Below are 24,838 nucleotides of genomic sequence, written 5' to 3'. Positions count from 1 at the left end.
GATATAAATATATATATATTAGAAATGTCAACTGAGAGAAGAATTGTGTTTCAAGTACTCATGGGATTTGCCAAGCCATACTGGAGTACTCGCTCGAAAAGAATATCTACAAAATTGGAAAACATTATATGTATTTTACACTTTGATGGTTCTGATTAGTTGAGTATCATCTTGGTATTTTAATATGATGGTATTACTGTCAGAGCAACACTCAAGTACTTGTTAACCCCAATAGTCGGATAAAACTGTTTTATTTTAAGAGGTGGGCTTCCCTTTGATGTCTTTCACACGAGGTCTAAAACTCCCCCAAAAAGTGTAAACCTGCTGGCATATAACTACTGATAGTGTTTACTTTTGAAATATGCCTAGGATACTACAACTTCTGGTTGCAGGTCCACTTGAAATCAAAAATCAGAAAAAATCTGGTATTTTCTAATTTTTAGTCCAAATGACCTTCTTTAGACTGCTGTACTCAGATTAGGTTCACTCCAACCTTAGAAGAACTGTTGTGGTAAATATGTTGACTGGGGTCCTTTCTACATGCAGATTGACTACAGATGGATCCATCAATTTGCATTCCTCGGTTTTCCAGGTCAAGAAAAAAGACGAAAAATTGTCAAAATTAACACTTTTTGCATCTGATGACCAACTTTTGGGCAGAAAGTTCACAACTATATTTTGTAATAGATACTTATCAAATGACTGCAATTGACCTTAAATTTTCCAAATATATTTTATATAGTTTTTTTTCAACTTTCCATTTGATGTTTTAGCTAGTTTTCATGTCTATCCTGTTTCCGTATTATAAATTGAAATTTGATCAAGATCTTATATGTTGTCCATCCGGTTTCTATTATTAACTTTTTTTGTTTTGTAAGCTTTAATTGAAAAGTGCATTTAAAGCCAATTTATTTAAAAGAGCCTTATCCACAAATTTTGACTGAAATTAATACCTTATCTATAGTTTGTGTAAAGTGTGTGAATTAAAGTTTGAAAGGTAACTGACAGGCAGTTTTATTGAAGTGATCCCTGGGCTGATTCTAAATGAACACTTTAGTATGCTAAATATCTGTTTGATAGGGAAAGATTAGTAGACAATCAGACAAAATTGGGATATTAATGATTTATTTGTTGGTTTAAGTAAAATGAGATTAAAATTGTAAATAAAACAAGTTTATCACTTGCCTTCGTATACTGAAGATTTCTTAACAGCATCAGTTTTTATGTTATATATGTTCCAGATTATTTTGCTACATATTTACAACCTTTAAGCCGCATTTTTATGCCCCATCTACGATAGTAGAGGGGGCATTATGTTTTCTGGTCTGTGCGTCCGTTCGTCCGTTCGTTTGTCCGTCCGTCTGTCCCGCTTCAGGTTAAAGTTTTTGGTCAAGGTAGTTTCTGATGAAACTGAAGTCCAATCAACTTGAAACTTAGTACATATGTTCCTTATGATATGATCTTTCTAATTTTAAAGACAAATTAAACTTTTGACCCCAATTTCACGGTCCACTGAACATAGAAAATGAAACTGCGAGTTTCAGGTTAAAGTTATTGGTCAAGGTAGTTTTTGATGAAGTTGAAGTCCAATCAACTTGAAACTTAGTACAAATGTTCCCTATGATATGATCTTTCTAATTTTAATGCCTAATTATATTTTTTACCCATTTTCATGGTCCATTGAACATGAAAATGATAGTGCGAGTGGGGCATCCGTGTACTTTGGACACATTCTTGACAACAATTATGTGCTATTGCTTACATGGCTCATGTACAAAAATTTAAAAAGCAGTCAATTATATGGTGTCTTGTAGTTTTATATGTTTTGGAGTTTAGTATGACATCTATTATCACTAAACTAGTACACATTTTTGTTTAGTGGCCAGTTGAAGCATGTCTCCAGGTGCAGGATTATGTCACTGTATTGAAGACCCATTGGTGTCCTTTGGCTGTTTTCTGCTCTTTTATTGAGTTATTGTCTGTCTCTTTGACACATTCCCCATTTCCGTTCTCAAGTTTATTACATCATATTTGGCTAATACTAGTATAAAGATAAGATAATATATGCATGATAATGTTTATTCCTAAAGCTTATGTATACGCAGTGCAGTAGCAAACAACTTTTATCCTCTGTGTTTGTGTCTATGAAATTTTATTGCTTTTTATGCCCCACCTACGACAGAAGAGGGGCATTATGTTTTCTGGTCTGTGCCTCCGTCCGTCTGTGCGTCCGTGCGTCCGTTCGTCCGTTCAGGTTAAAGTTTTTGGGTCAAGGTAGTTTTTGATGAAGCTGAAGTCCAATCAACTTGAAACTTAGTACACTTGTTGCTTATGATATGATCTTTCTAATTTTAAAGCCAAATTAGACTTTTTACCCCAATTTCACGGTCCACTGATCATAGAAAATGAAAGTTGGAGTTTCAGGTTAAAGTTTTTGGTCAAGGTAGTTTTGGATGAAGCTGAAGTCCAATCAACTTGAAACTTAGTACACTTGTTGCTTATGATATGATCTTTCTAATTTTAAAGCCAAATTAGACTTTTGACCCCAATTTCACGGTCCACTGAACATAGGAAATGAAAGTGGGAGTTTCAGGTTAAAGTTTTTGGTCAACGTAGTTTTTGATGAAGCTGAAGTCCAATCAACTTGAAACTTAGTACACTTGTTGCTTATGATATGATCTTTCTAATTTTAAAGCCATATTAGACTTTTGACCCCAATTTCACGGTCCACTGAACATAGAAAATGAAAGTGGGAGTTTCAGGTTTAAGTTTTTGGTCAAGGTAGTTTTTGATGAAGCTGAAGTCCAATCAACTTGAAACTTAGTACACTTGTTGCTTATGATATGATCTTTCTAATTTTAAAGCCAAATTAGACTTTTGACCCCAATTTCACATTCCAGTTAACATAGAAAATGAAAGTGGGAGTTTCAGGTTAAAGTTTTTGGTCAAGGTAGTTTTTGATGAAGCTGAAGTCCAATCAACTTGAAACTTAGTGCACTTGTTGCTTATGATATGATCTTTCTAATTTTAAAGCCAAATTAGACTTTTGACCCCAATTTCACGGTCCACTTAACATAGAAAATGAAAGGGGGAGTTTCAGATTAAAGTTTTTGGTCAAGGTAGTTTTTGATGAAGATGAAGTCCAATCAACTTGAAACTTAGTACACTTGTTGCTTATGATATGATCTTTCTAATTTTAAAGCTAAATTAGACTTTTGACCCCAATTTCACGGTTCACTAAACATAGGAAATGAAAGTGGGAGTTTCAGGTTAAAGTTTTTGGTCAAGGTAGTTTTTGATGAAATTGAAGTCCAATCAACTTGAAACTTAGTGCAGATGTTCCCTATAGTATAATCTTTCTAATTTTAATACCAAATTAGATTATTACCCAATTTCACGGTCCTTTGAACATGGAAAAGGATAGTGCAAGTGGGGCATCCATGTACTTTGGACACATTCTTGTTCCTGAGGTGAAAAGTCACATCAGTCTTTTGAACTTTTTATGGGTTAGGCTGTTTTCTGCTCTTTTGTTGGGTTTTGTCTCTTTGACACATTCCCCATTTCTGTTCTCAAGTTTATTACATCATATTTGGCTAATACTAGTATAATAAGATAATAAATACATGATGTACAATTGTTGTACATAACATTTCTGATGCTGGTATAAACAAAATTCCATTGTAATTCGTTATTTAAGTACACTTTATTGCTATTTGTCAGCCATTACTGGACATCACAAAAGATCCCGTAATTTTTTTTACGTATAATAAAAAATATTTGATGCTACAATGGAAAAGTGATAATGTTGTATGATGTCAAAAGTTCAAGTGGGACAAATTATCGGGTCAAGAGGGACAAATGATCGGGTCAAGAGGAACAAATGATCGGGTCAAGAGGGACAGATATCCAAAAAGCGATAAGGTGTATAGGATTAAAACTGAATATTCGTCATTATTAGTGCAAATGAACCCTTAAATATTTTTTTTAAGTAGTAGCAATTATTTTAGCAATATTGATAAGGACTTATTTGTCCAATTTTTGCAGCTTTGGTGCCTACATTTAGAATTTTATCTCCTTTTCTGTCTGTCTTGCTTTTTTTCCTGTTTGTGTGCAAATATTATTTAGCTTGGAATTACTTAAAGAAGTTACATAACTTTCTGGAGAAAGTGTTTTTACAATATCGTTTAAGATGCAATATTTTTAATGAATTTGAAATACTCTACTTGGGGTATAAATATGAAGCAAGATCAACCATTTGAAATATTGGCCAAAATTGCAATTTTATTTTTTACGATGAAATCTACATGAAATATTTTATAGTACTGTTATATTATAAATAGTATAGTACTGACAGCTGAAAATAATCTACCAGTATATAGAATGTTGCCAAATATAGATTTTGGGAGAATACTATCAGGATTTAAACCTTGCATGGTCATTTTTCACCAGTTTTGTTTTGGTTATAGAGTTTTGTTTACTGATAAGGGAATAATGTTTGATATAGGTTTATTTGTATTTGCATTGAATTGAATTTTTAATAAATACATATGGTAGACTTATGAAATACCCAGGCCATTTTTTGTCAGATATGTTTTTACCATTGGGTATTTACCTTTCAGTTTAGTATAGACAATTGTTTTCCCCAGGTTTTGGAATTAGAGCATTTCTGTCAATGAAAGTTAATAAAAAAAAAAAACAGCAGCAAATTCCATATTCTTTTTGGGACCTGGAAAATTGTAAAAAGTGCAGTTTTACTATTCAACATAGAGAGAACAGATATACATGACAAATCTATTTTGTATTGTAGTATGTTTAGGTTTGAGAAGCAAAATCAAAATGCAAGGTCAAGTGGTATAGAAAAGAGAACTAAAATATATATGTTATTTTCCCTCATTTTCCATCCAAATCACAATTTGTAAGAGTAAACCATTATTCTTCAAAATACGGTCTTCAACCGGAAGCCTTGGCTCACATCGTACAGCAAGCTTTAAAGGACCCTAAAAATGACAAGTGTAAAACCATTCAAATTGGGAATTGAGAAACACTCATGAACCACATCAACAAACAACAACTACTGAACATTAGATTCCTGACTTCGGACAGACTCAAACAAATGCAATGGGTTTAAACATTTTAATAGGTACCAATCTTCACCCTTATCTGAAACAATAGTTTATTAATATGCCTCTATTATATGTACCGTAGTTTGAGTGATGTGTAGCTCCAACAGTTTTCTCTCTGCTTTATTCAATTTTGCCAAGTGATTTCAAACCGACTGAAGATGTGTATCTCATTTTAATTAGTGCTTGTAACATTCTACTACAACATAGATATAAGAAAATGTGGTATGAGTGGCAATGAGACAACTCTCAAAGTACAGTCTTCAATGCAGAGCCTTGTCCCACACCAAAAAGCAATATTCATATTTAAAGAGCCCCCAAAGGTGACTTGTGTAAAACAATACAAACGGGAAAATGTGTATTAATCTATAAAAAAGGTGTATGAAATAAGTTCCTTGATGGATTACTTTTGTCTCATTGTTGAAGGCAATACAGTTTTTCTTACATTTTTTCTTACATCTACTTCATTTAAACTTTGGTGGATTAAAGTTGTCCCATTTGCAGTCATATACCACATCTCTTTATTTGTTTATAAAGAACTGAAATCATTTTTTCAAAACAAGATTTATAGTTTAAAAGCAATACATACAACAATGCTATAATAAATAACAATTTCACATAAATAACAATAATAACAATTGATTTTTTACCTTGATTGTAATATTGGTCTATATGTATAATGAGAGTTTTGTTAATGTTTGAAGAAGGGTAGAAGATTTTTGTCTTGATCGATTCATATAAGAGGGTAGTAATGTCCTTTTACATCAGGCGTCAAACAGTCGTTTTCTTCTACTGTTAGCATAAAATTGGTTAAAATTTTGCTGTGATACATCAAAATATCCTTATCGTGATTTGTCAGAGGTCTTAAATAATTATCGTTACCGTCATTTTTAGAAAAAAATTAACGTGATTCGTTAAAATCAGTCCATGTTTTTATCTTCTAAAAGAAAGTGTACATTTTATTGTCATACTCAAAAAATTATTGTTAACATCATTTGGCAAGACTTTTTACTGTTATTCGTCATGAAGGTACCCCCATTATGACCCTCATATAATGGGATATTTTGTCTGGGTGGTTGATGCATGCTGGGAGATTTTTAATTTTAATTTTTTTTTTATGCATGATTGGATAGTAGAATTGTCCTTATGTTTGAGGCATATTTGGAGATGTATTATCGTTATGTTTAGCGTGATTGAAAAACAGAACACAGTTTATTGCAAATTTATATGTAATTCTCATGCACTGGACAGAATATTTCATAATGTTTCACTGTCCTTTTTTCCTCCTTTTCTTCTTTTATACTGATTATGAAATAGGTAGGATCTATATAGTACACCTATCAGGAGCTTTTGTTGGTGTGCTTTAAGAGTAATTAAAGTTCCAAAAAATTTACACAGATAATGATTATTCCCAAAGCTTATGTATACATAGTGCAGTAGAAAAGAACTTTTATCCTCTGTATGTTTGTGTCTATGAAATTTTATTGCTTTTTCCTGAGGTATAAGAAATATGAATAAAAAGGTCACATCTCTTTTGAACTTTTTATGGGTTATTATAAACATTGTACATGTATCACTTTCTGTTTTATATCTCGATTCTGATTGGGTAGAAAATGACTTAATGTGAGGTATTTAACTTTTAAATGATTTGATTGGATTGTGAAGGATTCAGACAAGGGCTTTAAGGCCATGGCTATAAGCATTCAGTTCTGAAAACCATGTTAGATTTCCAAATTGCACCATTGAAATTGTTAAGACGATGATGGAAATTAGTTACAAGACAGATTATCTTATATCTTTACAGAATAACAACAGTTTTGTTCTGTTGGACAGAGGAGCTTTTTGTACAAGAACAAACTGTCACAGTCATAGGAATATTTTGAATAAATCCTCACTGCTTTTATAGAATCTAATGCATTTTGGATAAAGTTTTCACATCTACATCTTAAGATTTTATGTATTGAGAGCTCTTTGAAGGCACATAGCCATAGTTGTATTTCACAATTATTCTGTCAGGAAAGACAAAAAGAAATGATGGGGTCTTTCTAAAAACAGAATCTCATATTCAAAATTCTTTTGTTATTTAACAATTTCAGTACATCTCCCATCTTATAGTTAGTCTAAACAAGTTATTTATTTACAAATCAATTATTTTCAGCTTCGATATGTTTTCTTTCTATTAGGAGATCTAAACTTTGAAAGAGTAGGTCTTGAATTTTTAGGGATACTTTGTGATCTACGAGGTGAATTACGTTTTAGATCGTCCTGCATTTTAACAGTCGCATCCGCAAGGTCATTGTTTTGCTCTTTTAGAGCATGCACCATTTGTTGAAGGTTTAACAATGTCTTTTCTTTTTCCAAATGCTGAATGTGAAGTCTTTGTAATCGTTCTATCTCCTTTTTAAGTTCGTGTTTTTCGGATTGTAAATTTTTTATTTGACGGTCCTTAACCTCAAGTTCTACATCTTTGTATGAGTTTGTTTGTTTTAATTTTTGCTGAGCTGAAGACAAATCATAATTTTCTGACACCATAAGCTCATTTTCTTGAGAAAGCTTTTTTATATCTTTTTTAAGCTTTTTCTTTTCGGAAAGAATATGTTCAACTTGAAATGCTAAAGATAGGTTGTCACTGTTTTCACCGAACAACGATATACACTTTTTAACCTCACTTTCAAGTTTGTGATGTTGTTCCACTAAATGATGAATACATTCCTCCAGATCTTTTATTGTTGATTTACCATTGATAAATCCTCCGTCAATTGTATCACGAGGATTGATGAATCCTACACGTCTTTCAAGTTTTCGACATGTTTCTTGTAACCAGCGCTGAACTTCGTCATTTAGACGTCTATGATCGCGGACTTCACATACTTTTTGATGTGACTGTTTTTGAACTTCTTTGATTTGTTCAGTTATAAAAGTTTCAATTGCTTGTTTGTCTGATTGGCAGAGTTTTCGACTCAAACTAAATTGCTGTGTCATAAAATTCCCAATTTTTTTCTTAACACCATTAAAACCATTGAGAGTTATAGCTGAATCTGTTAAATCTTTTGGTGAAGCTACAAAAGAAATTATATCAAGTTATAAAAATAATGAGAAATGGGAAACATTTTTGTTTCGGGGCCAGCGGAAGCACACCTTTGGGTGCCTGAGCTTCTCGCTGCATTGAAGACCAATTCATGGTCTTCAGCTGTTTTATGCTCTTTTGTTGGGCTATTATCTCTTTGACACATTCCCCATTTCCATTGTAAATTTTATAAAATAAGTCAATGTGAAAAATCGGATTTGACCAAAAATTTACATGACTCAGGAAAATTATAAGTTGCTCTAATAGTGTCCATCAAAAAGTTGTTGTTTACAAATATTCCCAAGAAAAAAACAAAAAACATTTAGATATAAGTGAAGACAACCAACAATGATATTCTAGGTGACTTGATTGAAAAATCAGGAGATGTAATTTTTTTGCCACTGAGACAATCAATACTTTATAATAAGCTTCAAAGCTCCTTGCATGACAAAATGAAACTATTGAAATGAGGAAAGTTACAACTGATTTTATAACGAAAAACAAATATAGCAGCAAACCATCAACAATTGAATTACAAGCTCTGGTCTTCAAGACAGGCATACAGAAAATGTTATACAGTTCTCTGTGCATTCAATGCTCACTATATTATTGTAATCTTCAGAACAACAAGAAGTACAGAGTTAACAATTAAAAAAAAAATGTTCAGAAGAATTGAAGTAATCTTTCTTTTAAAGTTCTTTGATTGAACAGTTGATTCTTCACAAATCAAAAGATCTTTCTTACGTTGTAACAGATATTATTCAATTTTTTGGACCAACCAGCTTTCGATTGAACTTCAGAATGCGTCTGCTCTTTTAAACATCCAGTGAAAAATATTTGATGCATGTTCAGATCCAAGTGTTATACATGAATTAAAAAGATGTCTACCAATTTAATGTAACAGACTATAGTCTGTATATTATCAGAATATAGCCATTGGATTTCCTATAGATAACTTTAACTTTGATGAAATATGTTTTGGATCTTCTCTCCTGATAGTGCAAACAAAAGCAATTGTACAGAAGGATTGCATGTTATGAAGTAAGATTTTTAAACTTTTAAAAATTTAATTTTAAAAATCCTGTTATCAAAATTTGACTTTTAAACCCCTTTAGTTAGTACATGTGTATATCTATGCTAGATCTTTCTACAGATATTACTAGAAATAGTTGTGTGCACTGAATGACAACAATATTTAGTTTTATGATTTTAAACTTGATGAGTAATATGGAGAATTGACTTAAATGCTATGGGGAAGAATATGACTAATGACTTACTGTAAATTCAAAAATTATTGTGTGCATTTATTATTGCGATTTTGTCAATTAAGTCTAAAATGCAATTTTAATTTTTGAAATATTGAGAAAAGTCTTGTTTATTTCATATCATATCATAATTCAAATTTCAAAATGCGAATTTAAATTATTGCGATTACAACTGTCGCAGTTTTCACAGTTATGTAAGATGCACAGGTCTCCATATTGCCCTAATTCTATGATGAACAACACTAATACTGTATGAAACTGTAAAATGTCTTGGGCTTACATCTTATTTAAGAGAGACACAATTTCTTCATAAATCAACCAAATTGATCTTGTTAATGTCTTCCTTTTCTTTTAATTGTAGTAAAAGTTATCTAGCTCCTATTTAGTGAAAATTTAAGAAACATCTACTATTTCTTAAAATTGTTGTAAAAGTTATCAGCTCCCATTTTATGGAATTTTGAGTTATCTCCCATTTCTTGTAATTGTTGTAAAATATACCACCTATATTTCAGGTAATTATTGCATAAGTTATCTCCCATTTAGTGGGCTTCTAAGGCTAAATATAGAACATAGGGTGAAAAGGCAGTATTTGGTTTATATATTTAAAACTAAAGCTTTTAGAGCAAATCTGACAGGGTGAAAATGTCTATCAGGTTAACATTCATGTGCACTGAAATTGTGAGACGAATAAAACAATCTGTTGTTGGATTGCTGACCCTGAATTAGTAATTTTAAGAAAATTTGGCAGTTTTTTTGGTTATTATCTCAAATATTATTATAGTTTCTAATAATTTATAGTATATGATACTATTTATTATGATTTTAACCTTATTTTACCTGATTTTCTAAACAACAGTAAATGCAGGTGAACCTGACAGGCTCTTGAGAGTCTCTAGTTCAGACTCTTAATAGCTTGCTGTTCGGTGTGAGCTGAGACTCAGTGTTGAAGGTCGTACATTGACATATAAATGTTTACTTTTACATATTGTGACTTGGATGGAGATATGTCTCATTGGCACTCATACCACATCTTCTATATATAAATATAATGTAAAATTTAGATATTTTGCTATTTCAAAAATATTATTATTTTAGTTTTACTTTGGTGGAAACTAATACATGTATAATACAACATGAATATATATTGAAAAAAACAATCCAACAGCTAATATAAAAAAGAAGATGTGGTATGATTGCCAATGAGACAACTGTCCACAAGAGAGCAAAATGACACAGACATTAACAACTATAGGTCACCGTACGGCCTTCAACAATGAGCAAAACCCATACCGCATAGTCAGCTATAAAAGGCCCGGATATGACAATGTAAAACAATTCAAACGAGAAAACTAAGGCCTTATTTATGCACAAAAAATGAACAGAAAACAAATATGTAACACATAAACAAACAACAACCACTGAATTACTAAGTTCAACATTCAATAGTAAAGGGAATTCAGTTACCTGGTTCAGTTTGTGAAACAGATCTTGACACTGATTGGTTGATTTGAGTTGTTGCCACAGGAACCATTTCAACATCTTTTGGTAGTTTGCTATTAATTCCATTGGTCTGATTTGTTTGAAGATTGATAGATGTGGCCACCATTGTGATCTCCTTTTGTGGTATTTTAGCCACTTCCTGTTCTAAGTCTGATTTAAGTTTTGATGCCAACCAGTGATACTCTTGATCAATCATTTTCAGAAATTTATTGAATGCCTCTGGGCCTCTTGTTGGTAAAAGTTCTAACATTTTATATGTCTGAGCTTTAATTCCTGGTTGTGACTGCAAAAAAAGTTAAAGATAAAATAGAATAGTAAAAAAATAAATTCAAAACTAAACTAGCTTTTGTTCTAGAAGTTCCGCAGGCAACCATTATCATAGGACTACTACACATTAATAATTCTTTTTATATCAAGATACCTTGTAGTTAGTAATGATTTTCTTTCCAATATTAGAACTGATGAAAGCATTTGTCATTTTGATATGTGTACTGTAAATACAGACATTTTTGTGTGCATTTATTATTGCAAATTTGTCATTTTAAGCTAAAATGTGATTTTAATTTTTGTGGTATATTGAGAAAAATCCTGTTTAATTCATATTAAAAGTTTCAAAATGTAAATTTAAATTATTGCAAATATAATGTATAAAAACACTAAATTCTGAATTTACAGTATAATACTTTAATCTGTGAAACTGAGAAAGCAGCCTCAATAGCAAAGTTAACTATAAATCATTGAGAATCTTTCATATTGAAACAAACTTGATGTTCAAATAGAATAGAACTATTGATAGTCTTAATCTGTGGTACACCATACTCACTTTTATTTTAGCTATTTTAGCTCTATTGACTTTTTAAAAAAAAGGGGGATAGTGTGATGATTTTTTTTAGACATTTTTAAAGACACAGCATTCAAGAATATAAATATTTTATTGTCTTAATTGCCTGCAGTGATTAATAGATGATTGTTTGAGTGTTGTAGTTACAGAGAAAACTTGATATAAAAGAGGGGCAAAAGATACCAGAAGGACATTAAAACACATAGATCGAAAACAAACTGACAACACCATGGCTAAAAAAAAAAACAGACAAACAGACAAACAATAGTACACTAGACACAACATAGAAAACTAAAGAATAAGCAACAAGTACCCCACAAAATACTGGGGGTAATCTCAGGTGCTCCAGAAGGGTAAGCAAATCGTGCTCCACATGTAGCACCTATCGGGTTGATCATGGTATAACAAACCAGTAAATAGTATAATTTGGTAGGTCACATTCATGAAAAGGGAAAGGGATGGTAGTTACGACATTGTATTTCTACATAAAATCTTACCCTGATTATCTCTATCAGATTTGTGTCAAATAGTTTCTGTTGGTAACAAATGCCTAAAAAATCTTCTGTTGTCACTATATCCCGCGCTAACTCCATGTGATTGTTTTGTAGAACAGTACGCTGAGCGGCATCCATTATTCAGGTGTCGAAGTTGAAAAAATTCTCAGAATTTAATGTATTAACTAAGATATGTGTCTTAGATTTTCTTTATTTCCCAATTAGAATCAATTTTTCAACACTTTGTCTTTTAACAGCTTTGAGTGTTCAATGTAGATGCTGTTTTGTTTTATTCTTGTTTCACTATAAAACATCCATTCCTTTAGTCATTTTGAACAGATTTAATAATTCACAAATAACACATATAAATTCCTTATAATTTATATATTTAATTCAGATATATTATCATTATGAAATTATAAAATAATACTTCGTTATTCATTTGACCCTGCAAAGATTATTAATTTTGCTTATGTCAGTTTTTCTCACAAAAATTATTTCCGCTTGTTCGCAAAGATTATGAAATCTACAAAGTTCCTTGTATAAAATTGTTGGCATTAAATCAGGCCCAATTATATATATGTATAATTAAACACACATTTGAGTGTTAAACAGTTAGCGAATGTATTCCAAACTAAAAATTCCATTCACACAATATGAAATACGCAGAATGATCAAAACAACTTCCAATTGCAGTCTAAAAGTGCAAAATATACCACAACTGTTACAGAAATTCTATATGTTATGTCTTGTTCAAATAAGTTTTAAACTATTATTTGTAAATATTACTCCAAACCTTGATTTTTATCTTCGTGAACAAGATATTTACCCTACAAATAGTATATCGTCCTTCAAAAACATTATAAATTATACTTGGCAATCGGTGGTCACTTGTAGAGTTTTAAACGCTATGAAATATCTTATCTGTATGTACATAAAGAATTATATATGTTCCCTTTGACCCCTCTCCCCTGATAAGGTCGTATTTTGCTTCTTTTTAAATATTTAAATATCCGAATGGTAATTGTATATTTAACATGTGAATTTGAATAAGTCACGTAATTCAATGAGAATACACTAGATATGGTAGATAATGTATTGTTTTATGGAGATAAGGCCTAATAAAAAAAATACTTGTCTTTTGGCTAACCCTACCATGCCCTAACTCATAGTGCTTATACCTTTTTAAGATTTTTCTTTGTAATTTTTAAAACATGCACTATTAAAATCAAACTATGGTTGCTGTATAAAACCAGTCAAAAACTTTTAAAAAAAAACCCAACATTTGCCTTAATAAACCTACCTACCCTATCTACCCTAATGGTTTTTTTTCTGCATGTAAGTGGAAATTTAACACAGATATTATTTTCTTAGTCCTAATTAACTTGTTGTGACAAGAAATATATTTTAAGACATGATTAGTAATAATAAAAACTAAAATAGTAGTGAAGTAATTGATATTTCAAAATAAGATTTTAGTTAGACTTATTTATGCAAAGTGTCTGCTTCCTAGCTTCTGACTATCTATTAATCAGTCAAATCTATGATTATCCAATGCTGATTAAAATAATTATGAAGTACTTTAATAATTATGAATTGTGAATTGGTAAAAAAAAAATTAAGCATTTATGTAAAATTAAATTCCTATTTTTTATTTGATTGATTGGTTGATTGCTGATATTTTGTAGACATAGCTATTTCATGGAAGCTAGTTGTTATTTTTGGTGAAAGCCTGGAGTTTTTGTTAAAAACTTGTCACAAACTGATTTTATACAAATCAAGATAAATTAACTGCTATTTGATTCAATTGCCAGGCCGTTTTCCTGTTGAAGATGTGCTTTCTGTATTGGTCCTTGAGTTTGCCCATCCACTATAAACTGGTTGCGATGATAAGTGGAGTTTAATGTGGTATCCAACACTTTCCCTAAAATTAATTTGGCTCGTTTAATTTTCATAAAATTTTGACAATGTATTAACTTTGACCCTTCAACAAAAATATAAAAAAATCAAAAATTTTGAACCAACCGTTTTGTCAGAAAAAATACACTGGTTATATAGCAGTTTGACAAACACCCAATTTTGATCATTGAGAAGCTTAATATTCCCTTTACAACACAACGTAATTAAAACGTTTAGCTGACTTTACAGAGTTACCTCCCTGTAGTGTTAGGTACCACCTTAACCACCACTCATTATAAGTCAACAGCCTGGATTCTTACCTATGGCATTGGGCACATCCAATTGAATTTCTTATTTAAGTTTTATGAAACAAAGCTGTTTAGTTTATAAATATACTACCTGGTATGTTAAAAAATACAGTAATTATACTGAAATTATGTTTTTAATGTTTTTGAAGCAATCCATTTGTCTCAGCCTTTCTATAATGGAGCATGGAATATTAAAATATTGATTTTGTCTGTCAATCTTTCCAATATTATAAGCACTTACATATCTATACAGATTAAGTGTACATGTCAAAAGATATCATCCTTTTATAGCTGACTATACTGTATGGGTTTGTTTCATTGTTGAAGGCCATACATATGCCTATTATTGCTTACATCCAATTCATGTTAACTTGGTGGATAGTGATCTCATTGGCAGTCAAACTTTTATATCAACGATTGAAAATTAAAGCTCAGATCAAGTGATTAATTTTGGTTCTTCTTCAAAAAATTGCAATAATGAATGCACACAATAGATTCTGAATTAACACTATACCAAAAAAAAAAGATTATCTCCTAGTCATACTAAGGAATGACCAATCATTTTTCATTTCAATTAATCTGAAATGTAGAAATTTATGCAAAATCTATAGCAATATCTTGACTACAGTATTGTTTCCATTGGCATTTCTTTCTGCATTAATGATAAAAAAAAAAAATGCCAATTTTTTTATCTGGAAACAAAAGAAAAGAGACACTTTTCCAGTAAACACTTTGAATTGATATTGCCATAATTGGCAGTTGTAGTCGAGATTTCTGTTCAAAGAAAGATATGATATATAAATAGTGAAATTTATAGTTCTATAGAAATGATTTGTATGATCTATACCCCCACTGTAAAAACCAATAGCTACCCGGGAGGTTATGAAAATCTACATATATTGCTGTCATTCAGTGAAACGAAGTCTTGAGTCAATAATAGGAAGAGTTCTGACAAGATTATATTGATCAAGATCACAGGGTCAAACTTGTTATAGAGGCCTGTGCATGTGAATTGGGTATAAAGTTTGGCAACCAGGAAATAAAAGGGCCTATCAATGTAATTTAATTGCCATTGCTTATATTATGATATTTTTTCAAAATTGTAGTAATGTGATATATGTTCCATTTTGAAATTTTTGAAACAAGGAGGCTATTTTCTTGGTAACATTATATTTTGAAGAGTAAATATTGGTGACTTTAATCAGTGTTTTAACTTATTTCATATTTTGGCTTTTTATATATTTTCAAATATTTTGGACTATTATGAAGGGTGTATGCTGACCTATAATTGCTAACCTCTATGTTTTTTGGTCTCTAATGGATAATTGTCTCATTGGCAACCAATTACCACATATTTTTTTATTTTATAATGTTAAAAATTGTCAAAAATTTACTTTTAAAAGAAAAAAATTATTCTTTCACTTTCTTAAAAACAGATATATATTTAACCTCTCCAATTAAGAGTGGTTATAATAGGTGGATGTAGGCATTGATTGGGATTTGTTTATAACAAATAAGTAATAAAAATTTTGAATAATTTGAAAAATTAAAATAAGAATAAATTAAAAAAAAAAAAAGCAATTTTATTTTGAAGGTGTCTAGAAAAATGTAAGCTAGCCTCACACATTCTACAAAAAGTGTAACATGCAAAAGAAACCTATATTGTACCTCAATTTATTGTATAAAATCAATGTTCCAAAGCACAGTTTAAATAATCAAATAGAAACAAAAGTATGATGTGTCACATTGTAACGACACCTGTATATATATATTATATATATATATTTGCTGCATGATTTTAAAGTTTCCAAAATGATTCACATTCTAAATCATGTGTATACCTGCTGTGTAAATTTTGCAAGTGTACGTGCATATACTGAAGTAATTAAATCAGATATATCAAAACACAATATTGTGGATTCATTTATTTTTTGGTGGATTTCGGAAAACTTTTATGGGCATTTTGTTACATGGTTTTGCAAAGTCTTTATACTAATCCATACAGAATTTTCAATTCTTGAACATTCAAATCCTTGGTTCACCTGAACCAAAGAAATTCACAGAAATTGGTATCTCAAATCACAAATAATGATGAAATCACAGTAAACTGAACATTGCTTTTATCTTGCAGTTGACCACAGCTCTATTACTGCATCTTTGCAGCAATCAAATGGTTATTAACAAAGTTTCAAAATCTTGTCTCGCCTTTGCCTATAAACACCTGAGATTTCCCCCAGTTTTTTTGTGGGTTTTTTGTTGCTTAGTTACACAGTTAGGTGTGTAGTTTCACATTTTGGCCCCTGCGGATTTTTCAAATATGAGAGCTTGTGTGCAATAAAATTCCTTTTTGGATAGCTGAGTACTAAAATGGCCTTCGTATTGGGTTTATATGAACATCAAGATTATGTAATGTATGTAATATAGGCTGTTTTCTGTATGACAGTCCGTATTTGCATGTCCATACCATACATTGGTCCAGCAATTATTGTAATGGTTTTTTCCAATTTTCTGTCGCACGAACTTTGTGATAAAATTTTACAAAACAATGAGGCGAAAGACACCCATTTTTTATTTGATCATTGGGAAGATTAGTGTCAACAGTTTCTAAAATTGGTATCACTCAAAGGCATTGAAATTCTAGTTTGATCCAAGTTTTGGGGGATATGGGACATGTTCACCCCCCTTTTTGCAATATTTTATGGTAAATAAATGCAGAATGTTGCCATGGATACACATAAAAGGAATTATTTTTCACTCTTTTAACTTTTGAAAATCAAATCTATGGAAGATACTGATTACATACATATGCACATGTACAACACAAACAGTTAGGTTAATGTATTAGAAATCCAGGAATAGGAGATGATAAAACATTTTGTGGCTCATTTTTAATTTTATTTTCTAACTGTGGAGTGCTACCTTAGTCTTTAGTACATGTATTTTATGTTGTACTTTGTGTACTATTGTTTGTCTATTTCTTTTTTATCCATGGCATTGTCAAATAAAATTGAGAATGGAAATGGGAAATGTGCAAAAGAGACAACAACCCGACCATAGAGCAGACAACAGCAGAAGGTCACCAACAGGTCTTCAATGCAAAGAGAAATTTTCGCACTCGGAGGCGTCCTTCAGCTGGCCCCTAAACAAATATATACTGGTTCAGTTTATATTTAACTTATAAGTTTGAATGTCCCTTTTGTATCTGTTGTATCTCTTTGACCTTTTGTTTATTTTTTTATAACCTTAATTCTTGGGTGTATTTGTAACTTTGAACATTATGGTTAGTGACATTTTACAACAATCTTTATGACTAAAGTACTAACAGAGAATAGCAAATATTTTGAAGTCTCATCTTGTCAAATGAAACCTTAATATTATTTAAAACCCTTAGATTTCATTTGAAAATTTTTTTTTACTGCTCCAACTCTGATGAAGGTAAGATATGCATCTGTTGCAGCAAAAACTTTTAAGTTGAATCCTATTGCAGAACTCTTTTCAGGTAATTTAGTATAATCTTTTACTTATGGAAAATGATCGATGGAAACATTTTCTATCAAACCATTATATTTCATGAAAAAAAAAGTAACTCACTGTTCTGGTAATTAGAGAAATAATATATGTTTCATTATTTTTGCTAAGAAAATTAAAACCATGTTATGAAAAACAAATTTAATGAAAAAATCTCACACTTTGTAAATAGAATTGGAAGTTTTACGTTTATATTGCTGTGGTCTGTTGTAACCATAGCGACGAGAAGGACTTGAAGACAGAGGAGTTTCATCTGGTACACCACGGCGACTAATACTTGAACGCGTTGGGGATGTTGTTTGTAAAGCTTTTCCCATAATTCCATTTGACTTCCGTAGGCTGCTACGAGAATCCTGTGACATTCGGTTATTTGTACGCTCATAATGTGAAGGTTGAGTTACATCCTTTGAATTTTGAAGGTCACGCACCATACTTTTTAAATTTTCTAATGTCTTTTGTTTTTCACTGTGCATCATTGATATTTTTTCAAAATGTGAAACTTGATTGGAAAATTTATCTCGTTCAGCTTTTAGTTTCTCGATCTCGTCTGCTTGATTATCAATCGTTGATTTTTGGTTGTTACTAGCATGATCAAGCTGATTCACTTTCTTTGAATATTCATAAAGCTCATTTAACATTTTCTCACATTTTTGTTTCTCCTGCTGGAGTTCTTTGTCTCTTTGTTTTATGGTTAACGATAAGTCGTAAATATGTAACGATAGCGATAGTTTTTTGTCTTTATCGTTCAACATCACATGACATTTGTTGACTTCCTCTTCAAGTTTTTCAATGCGTGTAACCATTGTATCAAGTTCACTAATAACAGTATCAAAACTTGCAGGAGTAAGAGAAGGCCTTTGGGCACCATTAGGTGTCCTTGGTGTTATAACGACACCATTAGCCGATTTACTATTCAGTGGGCTATTTTTAGAGTTAGCTGTAGTCTTGATTTGTTGAATTTTTTCATAAATTTTTTTAATTCTTGGCTGTATTTGACTCATATCAAACTGTGACTTTTCTTCCTTTATTAAATCGGTGTTTACTCCAACATCAACGAGAACAGGGGCGGGAATAACAGATGATGTTCTACTCGTTGCTGAGGAAAATCTTTTTCTTTCTGCCTGTAACTGAGATGACATCCAGCGAAACATTGCTTTTTTGTCATTTTCAGAGATACGCTTGCTGTGACCAAATTGTTTATGAACGAAAGAAGCCACTTTTGTTTTAATATCTGGTTCTGGTTCAAAGTAGTCAGAAAAACGAACTGAGTCAGCTCGGTCTGAAAAAGAAAAAGAAGGAAAAGAATTGCAACACAAAAGACAAATAACATATGTGATGTATGACAACGGCCGTGTCTATTATTAACTTACCGACCGTACAAGGGCTGTATAGCCAGTCAAGGTCGTTAAAAACTTACATTTGTTTGTATTATTAACTCATAGTAATTTTTTAAGACCCATCTTTTTCGTAACTATCAAAAAATCTTTAAAACTGTTCATTTGTCTGTTTGTCCCTAAGCTTTGTCCTGGTCCAGATTAAAGTTTTTGGTCAAGCTAGTTTTTTATGAAGTTGAATTCAAGTCAACTTGAAAATTAGAAGACAAGTTCCCTTTGATAGGATCTTTCTAATTTTAGAGTTTTGACCCTAATTTCACGGTCTTCTGAACATGTAAAATCATAGGTGGGTCCAAGAGGGGGGGGTCTGGAGGGCCCTGCCCCCCCCCCTTTTCGTGTGAAAAATTCGGTTGATTATATAGGGAATCATTGAAGCATGACTGGAGCGGGCCCCCCTTAGGTCAGTCAGCAGGGCCCCCTTGGGAAAAATTCTGGATCCGCCACAGGATTTTGATAGTGCGAGTGGGCATATCTGTACTATGGACACATTCTTATTATTCCTCTCTTAATTTCATTTTTTGTAAAATGAAAAAAAAAAAAACAATTGAAGGCTTTATAATACATTTGTATTAGTTTTAATTTTGAAAAATTTATATCATTAAATTATTTTTACACCCTCTTTCACAGGTTACAAACTTGCCTCATACTACTAGAAAGTAACAACATGGCTTTGATAAAACAATTTATTATCTCCTAACTTTGTATGTTTTTAAATATTATTACAGTGCCTCTTTTACTGTGGTTATTTTTTTTAGCTAGGTGTTAAAATAATTCAGGTTCAGATCCAGGATTTTGAAAAAGTGGGTGAGGAGTCCTTACAAGCCATCTTTTGTAATAATACTTGCAAAAAGTCTACACAGTTATCATGTATAAAGCTGTGTAGGGGGCAAGGCCCTTCAGCTCCACCCCACCCCTAAGTCCACCTTTGCAATTACAAAGGGAATATTACCCCTGCCACCCCCTTCCTGCTTTTCACTATAACTTACCATTCATGTATTCAGATTTGATTGACTCTACTCTCATGGACTGGTTATGTTTCATAGATTCCTGTTTCAAACTGCTTTCCAACATGGCTGCCAACCATGGATAATTTTCCGTAATAATTTCTACAAAGGACTCAAAGGCATCAGGGCCTCGTTTCGGTAGTAACTCCAACATTCGTACAACTTGCTCACTTGCAGTTTTCTCTGACTGAAATTATTAAAACAAGAATTGATAAGTATTATCTGATGTGGCTTCTTTGCACTGGTAGATTGTCTTTACGCCCTTCTCGACCTTTGAACCCTTTGGTAGTAAACATAAGTCCAGCTATGGGGAAAGCTCTAGTTTTTTGTTTGTTCCAATTGGAGATTTCTTGAATAAAGTACTTCTAATTTACAGTTTATTTTTTAAAAGTTATACAATTTCTATCACCTACTATTTTAGTGCAAGTTTATATATGAGCTGATGTATAGTCAGGCTAAAATGGGAAATAAAAAAAAAACTGATAGCCATTTACAGTGGCGGATCCAGGGGAAAGGTTCAGGGGGTTGGAACCCCCACCTATTTTTGGACAGTCAATGCATTGGAATGGGGAAATGTAGTTGGAACCCCTCCTTTGTCCTGGGTTGGGGACCCCCCCCCCTCTCCCTCTTTTAGAATTGCTGGATTCGCCCCTGATTTACATTAAATTATCTATGGAGGAAATTCAGAGATGATTTTAACTCGATTAATTCAATCTGTCCCTGTGATTGATCCTTCCACTCACAATAGCCTGAATTCGTCAAGCAATAAAAACATGTATTATATCAATGATTTTGATTGGTGCTTTCTGCTTGAAAAAAAATAATATACACCACTCCATTATAGAAACTATATACTGACGAAACACAAAATCAATGAAAACCAGAAGCAATATCAGGTGCTCCAGGAGGGTACATGTGCACCCCCCCCCCCCCCCCCCCCCCTTAATTTTAAGTATTTTGTTCTATACTTAATTTATTATAAAGTACAGGTATATACAATATGTAATATTTTGTTTTCAATTTGATACTGTAAACTCAGAAATTATTGCAATTGTGTCCTTAATAATTAGAAATTATTGCAATTGTGTCCTTAATAATTGAAATGCGATTTTAAATTTTGTAATGTTGAGAAAAATCATGTCTTATTATGATTCTTATAAAAAAAAATCTAAATGTGAGTTTTAATTATTGCGATTGTAACCCTGTCACATATTTCGCAATAATAAAAATATTGCAAAAATTTCTGAATTTACAGTATCTTTTTACCTTTATAAGTTCTATCATGTTTCTCTCAAATATTTTCTTTTGATACATGGCACCAAGGAGGTCATCTGTTAAGATAAGGTCGTTGGAAAGCTGACGGAAATGTCTCTGTAATACGCTTCTCTGTGCATCATTCATCTTGCTGTTTGATTTTGACATTTACCAGTAATTTGTTACACAAGCACTTTCACATTTTCTTTTTTAATTCCCAAAGTTGTTTTTCATCATACCATTCCATTCATTTTTTAAAACGAATAATTGGTTGTGTGAGACTTAAGTTTCCATTTCAGCTATGTACGAATGTTATGTAAACTGTTTGTAACAATAGAATTGAGATATCCATGCATTGATTATATAAAAAAATGAGTCCACTTTGTTGAGGGTGAGTTTTCAGTGTGTTAAAAATTCCAAATTAAAGATGTACAATTTATTTTCACTAAACTCCTCTTATTTTCACTCGTGAATTTATTTCTTCAGTAAAATTCAGCCTCTGTAACAATTTCCTCACTTTCATAATTCTTTAGACTTTTTTCTTGTGATAGGAAGTAAGCATACAATGTCTAAAACTTCAACAAAAATTTGTTACAAAGTTGTTTTATATCATAAAGATCAATTTGTGGTACTAAATTTTCCACTCGCTAAGTACTTGAATCCACAAGATACATGAAAATATAGTCCATATATTTTTGCTACATAAGTGTTGCATCACGGTCAGTTTTTAGCAAAGAAAGTTTTATTTTTTAATTCCATATTAGATCATCGTATTAAACTTTGTGTGAGATTAATAAAACCTGATCCAATTTTTTTCATTTTGGACCAATCATAATAAAAGATTAAATTTACTGTGGATTAATCTTTAATCCTTTACTTTTTGTTAGGTTTTAATGTTTTGTTATTTAAACAGGTGACCTTAAGCCAATCTGCTGATCATTGTGAAACTTTAATAAGCTTTGAAGGTAACCCAGCAATAACAGTGACCCTCTAGGGTTATATAGGTCACCCTAAGCCTTTAAGGTTATGGTTATAGGTCACACTCTTAAGGTTATGGTTATAGGTGACCCTCAAAGGTTATGGTTATAGGTCACCCTCTAAGATTATGGTTATAGGTCACCCTCTAAGGTTATGGTTAAAGTTCACCCTCTAAGGTTATGGTTATAGGTGACCCTCTTTAGGGTATGATTATAGGTCAAACCCTAAGGGTATGGTCATATGTCAAACACTAAGGTTCACTTTAAAGGTCAAACCCTAAGGGTATGGTTATAGGTCACACTCAAAGGTTATGGTTATAGGTCACACTCTAGGGTTATGGTTATGGGTCACACTCTAAGGTTATGGTTATAGGTGACCCTCAAAGGTTATGGTTATAGGTGACCCTCTAAGATTATGCTTATAGGTCACCCTCTAAGGTTATGGTTAAAGTTCACCCTCTAAGGTTATGGTTATAGGTCACTATTTAAGGTTATATAGGTCACCCTAAGCCTTTAAGGTTATGGTTAAAGTTCACCACCTAAGGTTATGGTTATAGGTTTCGTATTTTATTTGGCCTTTTTAACTTTTTGATTCAAGCGTCACTGATGAGTCCTTTAATGTAGACAAAACATGTGTTTGGCGTAAATACAAAATTTCAATCCTGGTATCTATGATGAGTTTATTCACCTCTAAGGTTATGGTTATAGGTCACCCTCTAAGGTTATAGTTCAAAATAAGTCAAAGTCTTGTGTTAGAATCAAATGCACTGTAAAAATTGGCATGTTTAAAGAAATGTAAAAAAAAAAGTCTTAATATCTTTGTAACTGTCTGATTTATTTATTTAATCAGTCTTTACGCTTAACCATAAGTCCTACATGGCATTGGCTTGTAAAATGGCTTTCAGGCTTGTAAAATTCTTCTCTACAAGCCAACAGAATCCAACTAAAATTTAAAAAAAAAAATGAGCTTCAGGCTTGTGGACTCAAAAGTTTATCGTGAAGGCTTTTAATATGTGTAACAACTTTTATTCTTTTTGTTATCTCCCCTTACTTACACATGGAATATGACGACAGATATGTTCCAATTGTCATGACTACAATCCCGTCCCTTTTACCCCAAATGTGACCTACCGAATTAAACTTAACTCAGGGTTTGTACTTTCATGAGCAATAATACAGGTGCCATATGTAGAGCAGGTTCTGCTTACCATTCTTGAGTACCTGCGCGATCACTCCCATTTCCTTTTTTTCGGGGGGGAGGGGGAGGGGGGGGGGGTTGTGTTGCTCAAACATTTGTTTTCTATATTATGTCTTGTGTACTGTTGTTTGTCTGTTGGTCTTATTTTTTTTGCCATGGGCCCTTGTCAGTTTATTTTCCACTTATGATGAGTTTGAATGTCCCTTTGGTATCTCTTTCACTCACTTCCATGTTGTTATACAGATTTGCTTTGTAGTTATGGATTTCAACAAAAAAGTTTTTTGATATCTTTGTACATGTTACAAATAAAATTTAAGATATCACTAATTTGCTTTACATGTTTAGTATAAAAATAAGGTAATTTTGGTATGATTGCAATTGCCAATGAGACAACTACCCACCCAAGTTCAAATGAAGTGAATGTAAGCAATTATAGGCAACAGTTTGACATTCGACAATCATGCTATTACCAAAGTGCTAAAAAAATGATGATAGCTTGTAAGTCAATTATATACAGTGCAAAAATTGAGATAGAAACGAAATGTCTTTTGCAGTAGTTGACATATGTGAATAAAATGCTCTGGAGGGCGCATCTTGATTGGACAGCAGAGGTCAAACACTGAACAGTTGGGGCAAGTATGGGCAAAACATTCAAGCTTGATACAGCTCTGAATTTGGATTGTGATTAAACAGTTGTCACAGCATAAGTTTCTGACACAGAATGAATGTGGTCTAAGAACTTAAAAAATAATGTTGGACATTTACCTTTTATGGTCCAATATCCAAAATCTAAATACATGGTTAGATTCAGCATATCAAAGAACCCCAATAATTCAATTTTGGACTCTTTAGACCTCAATGTGGACCAACTTGATAACGGGGCACTAATAACAAAAATCTAAGTACATGGTTAAATTCAGCATATCTGAAAAAAACCCATATATATCAATTTTTGTTGAAATCAAACAAAGTTTAAATTTGGACCCTTT

At 32.0% G+C, this 24,838-nt stretch overlaps 2 protein-coding genes and 1 pseudogene across 2 annotated transcripts in view; 1 reads left to right on the top strand and 2 right to left on the bottom strand.

The window, feature by feature from the left end:
- LOC143055258 (uncharacterized) overlaps positions 1-24,838 on the top strand; it is a 202,300-nt gene that overhangs the window by 66,006 nt on the left and 111,456 nt on the right. The gene's annotated exons all lie outside the window — the stretch shown is intronic.
- LOC143054388 (uncharacterized) lies at positions 6,394-13,340 on the bottom strand. The gene is made up of 3 exons (XM_076227398.1): positions 12,291-13,340; positions 10,917-11,235; positions 6,394-8,179 (listed from the first exon to the last, which is right to left on the bottom strand). The coding sequence occupies exons 1-3, from the start codon at positions 12,423-12,425 to the stop codon at positions 7,275-7,277; spliced, it is 1,359 nt and encodes a 452-aa protein (XP_076083513.1). The 5' UTR covers positions 12,426-13,340; the 3' UTR covers positions 6,394-7,274.
- LOC143054616 (uncharacterized) lies at positions 18,586-22,716 on the bottom strand (annotated as a pseudogene).

This window comes from Mytilus galloprovincialis, chromosome 12 (assembly GCF_965363235.1).
Source record: "Mytilus galloprovincialis chromosome 12, xbMytGall1.hap1.1, whole genome shotgun sequence".
Taxonomy (NCBI): domain Eukaryota; kingdom Metazoa; phylum Mollusca; class Bivalvia; order Mytilida; family Mytilidae; genus Mytilus; species Mytilus galloprovincialis.
Note: the sequence above shows the minus strand (reverse complement) of the source record. Positions and strands in the feature narration are given on the sequence as shown.

Bases quoted from the DNA above. Each gene is read 5' to 3' on its own strand.
- LOC143054388 (XM_076227398.1), bottom strand. From the start codon at position 12,425: ATGGATGCCGCTCAGCGTACTGTTCTACAAAACAATCACATGGAGTTA. The intron at 11,236-12,290 runs GTAAGATTTTAT...CTTTTTTTGCAG, and splicing joins ATCTGATAGAGATAATCAGG to TCACAACCAGGAATTAAAGC. The intron at 8,180-10,916 runs GTAACTGAATTC...TTTCTTTTGTAG, and splicing joins TGTTTCACAAACTGAACCAG to CTTCACCAAAAGATTTAACA.